Source organism: Penaeus chinensis, chromosome 16, assembly GCF_019202785.1.
Source record: "Penaeus chinensis breed Huanghai No. 1 chromosome 16, ASM1920278v2, whole genome shotgun sequence".
Lineage (NCBI taxonomy): Eukaryota > Metazoa > Arthropoda > Malacostraca > Decapoda > Penaeidae > Penaeus > Penaeus chinensis.
The window spans coordinates 2,631,604-2,637,603 of NC_061834.1; the positions used below are offsets into that span (position 1 = coordinate 2,631,604).

The 6,000-nt window shown below is 48.5% G+C and overlaps 1 protein-coding gene across 6 annotated transcripts in view; it reads left to right on the forward strand.

The window, feature by feature from the left end:
* Positions 1–6,000, forward strand: part of LOC125033439 (semaphorin-1A-like) — a 302,686-nt gene that overhangs the window by 46,606 nt on the left and 250,080 nt on the right. For all 6 annotated transcript variants that reach the window (XM_047624946.1, XM_047624948.1, XM_047624950.1 and 3 more), the window contains exon 2: positions 5,127–5,337. In XM_047624946.1, coding sequence (XP_047480902.1) covers positions 5,148–5,337 — 190 coding nt within the window. In that variant the 5' untranslated portion in view covers positions 5,127–5,147. The remainder of the gene's footprint in view (positions 1–5,126; positions 5,338–6,000) is intronic.

Sequence of the window (6,000 nt, forward strand, 5' to 3'; positions counted from 1 at the left end):
GGGAATATTCAAAGGCATTCTAAAGAACGCTGTCCATCATTTAGTTTGAACTTTTTATGAATTTTTGGTAGTGTAATGGCAGGTGAGAGAGGGGGGGGGGGAGAGAGGGGGATAGAAGATGGGATGGGGGGGGGGTAGAGGTTGGGGGAACTGTGTGTGTGTGTGGGATGTAGGGACTAGGTTGGGTATTGGGCTTCTGGAACCATCCATTTAGGTCTAATCCAGCCTAACTCGCCCTTGAATGCGTAGAGGCGAGACACGACCATCCCTCGACCAATAACACTCGACCTTCCGGGCTCGGTTCTCACGGCGCGGAGATTTCGCCTTTTGAGAAGCGCGTGAGTGACGGGCCGCCGGAGAGACCAGTCGCCGTCGTCGTCGTCGGCAGGTCCTTGCCGCCCCTGGGACTCCCTCGTGGCCTCCTGACTTGCTTGCCTGACTTTTCTCTCTTTTGATTTGTAGTTACTGTTGCCTGTTCGTCGTGTGCGCCCGTTCGCCATGTACTCTTCCCTGTGCATCCTCCTACCTTCTCTTCCTCTTTCCCCACATTTCCTTCCTTCCGTCTCTTTGTGCTCCCCCTCCTCCTCCAATTACCTCATCTCCATCCCTCATCCCCTTCTAGCCTCCTTAACTTTTACCTCCTAGCTCCTTCCTCCTCCTTGCATGACCCCATAAATTCCGCCTCGGCCTCCTCGTACCCCCGCGCAAGGAGGTTCCGCAGGTGAGGAGGCCCCCTCGGAGGCGAGAGGGGAAGGGGAGCCGAGGAAGGGGAGCCGAGGAAGGGGAGGTGAGGAAGGGGAGCCGAGGAAGGGGAGCCGAGGAAGGGGAGCCGAGGAAGGGGAGCCGAGGAAGGGGAGGCGAGGAAGGGGAAGCGAGGAAGGGGAGGCGAGGAAGGGAAGCCAGGCGAAGGGCACCGTCGGGCGGGATCGGCAGGAATTTAATTGCGGCAGCCTTGTTTGCCGCGCCAAAAGGAGGAGGGGCTTGGTCGTCCTCCTTGACGCGGTTTGAGTTCGTGTAACTTATTTTATTGGTGCCGCTGTTCCGTTTGAGTTGTTTTCGATGTTTGAGGTGTTGGCTTTGCGGTCTTGCTGTCGCTGGCCCTGTGTTGATTTCGTCTTTTTTTTTTTTTAAGGTGTCGATGATACTGTCTATTATTTTTATCGCTGTATCTTAATCCACGCTTAGTATTTTTTTTTTCTCTCTCTCTCTCTTTGCACACGACGAGGGATTAAAAAAAAAAGGGCCAACGGCAGAGCGAGTGATTTAATGATAAGGCTTTCTCGCGAGGCTCTAAGCCGGGGACGTAAATTTCGCAGAATGGACGTGTGGGAGGAATTCCCCCGAGGCACGTTTATACGCACTCTGTCCGTGGCCAGTGGGGGCGGGAGTGAAGGGGGCGAGGGGAAGGGGAAGGGAGGGAAGGGGGCGAGGGGAAGGGGAAGGGAGGGGAAAGGGAGGGAAGGGGGTGAGGGGAAGGGGAAGGGAGGGAAGGCGGAGGGAGGGAAGGAGGAGGGAGTGAAGGGGAAGAGAAAGGGAGGGAAGGGGAGGGAAGGAAGGGAGGGGAAGGGGATATGTGTGTGTGTGTGCGTGTGTGTGTAAAGGCGGGGGCGGGGCGGGGAGGGGACTTGTTTTGTGATGTTTATGCTCAAAGGATTATGACAGTAAATTCCGAGATTTGAATCCGCGGTGTAATTAGATGCGTTTGTGTATGACGATGACATCATCAAAGATGTCTTGGTGTGGTCTTGCGTGGGGTTAAGAGTACCAGTTTTGTTAATAATAATTATTATCATCATTATTATTATTGTTATTGTTATTATCATCATTATTATTATTATTATTATTATTGTTGTTATTGTTATTATAATTATTATTATTACTGTTATTTTTATCATCATCATCATCATCATCATCATCATCATCATCATCATCATCATCATCATCATCATCATCATCATCATCATCATCATCATCATCATCATCATCATCATCATCATCATCAGTAGTGGTGGTGGTAAAAGAATGATGATAATTTAAAAAGAATAGAACATTCGCTGTTGTGTGTGCCGTGCCCTGTTGATAAATGACTTTTCCGCCCGTCACTTTGGCTTGTGAAGATAAAAAAAAATGTATGCCCGGTACCCATGGAGAGAGAACGAAAGAAAGAAGAAATGTATTGAAAATAATGAGAATAAAAGAAAATTGGCGAACGCACAAACGAGGCAGAGGCAATGGGGTGGTTGAATCCGCGGCAGCAACAAGAACGCGTTAACGAGGCGTCTTGTCTCCCTCTCGTGAATCCGCGTGAATCCGGGCTGTTTTGCGAACGCCCGTGGATTAGGTCTTCCCGGCGTGAGTGAGCGACGAGTGATTACGGTCGCCACTCGCGGGATTTGCATTCAATTGATTCTCTTTCCTTTCCGCTTTTTTAAATTCAAGGTGAAAAGAGAAAGGGAAAGAGAGAGAGGGAGAGACAGAGACAGAGACAGAGACAGAGACAGAGACAGAGACAGAGACAGAGACAGAGACAGAGACAGAGACAGAGACAGAGACAGAGACAGAGACAGAGACAGAGACAGAGAGACAGAGAGACAGAGAGACAGAGAGACAGAGAGACAGAGAGACAGAGAGACAGAGAGACAGAGAGACAGAGAGACAGAGAGACAGAGAGACAGAGAGACAGAGAGACAGAGAGACAGAGAGACAGAGAGACAGAGAGACAAAGGACAGAGAGACAGAGAGACAGAGAGAGATAGAGGGGGGAGTCTAGAATAGGCCTGGTGGTTATCAATATTTTTCTTCTGTAGTGGAATGGTATTTTTTTCTTTTTGCTCGAAAGAGCTATCGCATTAACATTCATTTCCTCTTTATTTTGTCGTAAACAATAATAAGGAGGATGCTTTATACATACATAAGTAGATAGATAAATAGATAGATCGATCGATAGATAGATTAATGGTAGACGGGAATAGAAGGACCGATATTGACTCGTAAACAATAAAAAAAAAAAAAATCTGAAGATATGCTTGAGTTGCAGACCCAGATTCCAATTTCCTTATTTCATTTCCGATCGAGGAATTAGGGTATGGGCGCTGGAGGGGGGGGGGGAGGGGTAGAAATATGATACCGTGTAGGGTACTATCGCCTTTGGCTCGAGGAGACTGGGCTTATGTTATACTTCGACGTGTTGCAAGTTTTATGTCTTCACATACACGCACGCACGCACACGTACTCTCGCACACGCACACACACACACGCACATACATACGCAAAGAAATGTTGAAGACGTGCAATAAAAATGGAATGACGAAGAAGAGCCATAAAGAGGGAAAATAACACCAGGACGTTGCAGCCTTTTGAGAGCGCCGTTGCAGGAGTGGCGGGGGCCTCCGTGGGTCATGTGTGTACTTTATTGTTATTGTGTTGCAATCTTGCAGGCTTAGGCGGGGGCCATGATTTAAATTTAGTGTTGCAGCCGGGTTTTTTTTTAGGGGGGAGGGGAGGGGAGGGAAGGAGAGGGTGGGGTTAGGGGGGGGGTCAAGGGATTCAATATCCACAATATCGGATCCAAAGGGTTTCTTTTCATTAAACTGTTTCCGGTTTAGCGTCGCGTGTTGAGAAGGGGGGCGAGGAGGTGAGGCGGGGGGGGGGGGGGGCGACTGCGCGAAGGAAAATGTGAAACCAGAATTGTAATGAGGAAGATAAATTTTGGTGTACATACACAAGCACGCACGCGCGCGCACACACACACTCCCTTCCTCCCTCCCCTCCCCTCCCCTCCCCTCCCCTCCCCTCCCCTCCCCTCCCCTCCCCTCCTCCTTCCCTTTCATCGTAGTCTCTCATCAATCAGTATCCAATATTCCAGTGACGATCTCAGAGGAAGAAAGTCACATTCTCTCCGAAGATGTCGTGAGGGATGTTATTATATTCCTCCTGAATAGGCTGATTTACACCCCCCTTCCCCCTTCCTCCTTCCCCCCTCCCCCTTCCCCCCTCCCCCCTTCCCCCTTCCCCCCTCCCCCCTTCCCCCCTTCCCCCCTTCCCCATCGCCGCCGCAGAATTAACGCTTCTTCCCCCGTCCGCGTTTTACGTAAGGTCGTGACGTCACAGGGAGGTCGCGTCGCTTGACATTGCATTATCGCCGAGGCAGTTTCGCGATTGGGGTTTGTGTGTCTTCAGGCCTAATTTCAGCGCGGAGTTGGCTTGCTGCAAGGCGGACCGAGAGAGGCCTGCTGGGGTTGAAGGAAGGGCGAGAGAGCGAGTGTGGAGTGGGTTGAGGTTATTGTCTTCGTTTGTGCGTGGGTGGGTTGGGGTGTGTGTATGAGTGAGAGAGAGATAAAAATAAATAAATAGATAAAGAAAGAAAGAAAGAAAGAAAGAAAGAAAGAAAGAAAGAAAGAAAGAAAGAAAGAAAGAAAGAAAGAAAGAAAGAAAGAAAGAAAGAAAGAAAAAAAAAAGAAAGAGAAAGAGAAAGAGAGAGACAGACAATTAGAGAGACTTACAGACAGACAGACAGACAGACAGACAGACAGACAGACAGACAGACAGACAGACAGACAGACACACAGACACACAGACACACAGAAACAGAGATTATCCGTTTATACACAGTGCATGCACTTTCATTTTTACCTCACACTTTTGCGAGGACTCCGCGAATAATTATTTTAACACAGACCGTGTAAGACGATTCGTGTCTCGTAAGAGGATTGTCTCCGTCACCCGCTCTGAGCTCAGGGTCGTAGGCGGTAGAGGGACGACTCGGGAAGCGTAACAAAGTTTAGACTCGAAGTTGGCGCCGAGGACGAGATATGACGGACGACCTCAACGCGCTTCGTCGTCTCTTCGCCCGCGCGCGCGTCTGGGGTCGAAGGTGGAGGGGTGGGAAGGGGTGGGAGGGGAGAGGGAGGGAGAGACAGGAGTTTAAAGAAAATAGGCTTGTAGGAAATTAAAGAAGTTACGCTTTTTTAATATATTTAAGTTATAGTAGTTGTTGTAGACCTGGTGTTGTATTATATATGTATTATATATATATATATATATATATATATATATATATATATGTTTCTATTTTTATTGCATCATACTCGACATTTTAACCAACGACTTTCTTCTCTGTCCCACAGAAGCATGGTACCCAGTTAGTAATGGTGGGTGCAGGCTCCGTGGTGTCCCCCAGCACGGGTGTGGCACTCCGCAGACGAGTCCTGGCACCGCACACCATGCTGGCGCTCCACTTACTGCCGGCGGTCGTGGTCCTCTTCGCAGCCCGCGCCGATGCCACGCCGACCATCTCCTTTCTCAACGACCACAAGCCCAGGAGCATCACTTTGCCAGGTAAGCAGGATTGCGTTTTTTTCTTCGCCTCCTCCTTCTCCTCCTTCTCCTTTCCCTCCTCCTCTTTCTCCTCTTTCTCCTTTTCCTCTTGCTCTTCCTCCTTTTCCTCTTGCTCTTCCTCCTTCTCCTTTTCCTCTTCCTCCTCCTTTTCCTCTTCCTCTTTCTCCTCCTCCTCCTCCTCCTCCTCTTCCCCCTCCTCATCTTTTTGTTCTTCGTGTTATTGTTATTTTTGTTGTTCCTCCCTCTGCCCTCGTTTTTATTTGTTCTTTCGCTAATTCTATTTATTCATTTTCCATTTGTAGGTTTCTCTCCGTGTTCCCCCCACTTCGTTTGGATTATGTTTTGAGCAGAATTATTTGTCTTTTGATATTTTTACTTATTCATGCATCTTTTTATATTTTTTTTTGGGGGGGAGACTGCGTTTTTCTGTTTTTCTCTTTTCTCCAATTTTACTGCCTTTCTTTATCCCCTTCATCACACCCTTTTTGCCTTCGTTTATTTTATATTCGGTATATCCCCCTCCCCCCCTTTGTTATTTTGGTTTCCTCTCTACCTTTTCGTGAGAGAGAGGGATAAGAGAGAGAGATAGAAATGAGAGAGAGAAGAGAGAGAGAGAGAGAGAGAGAGAGAGAGAGAGAGAGAGAGAGAGAGAGAGAGAGAGAG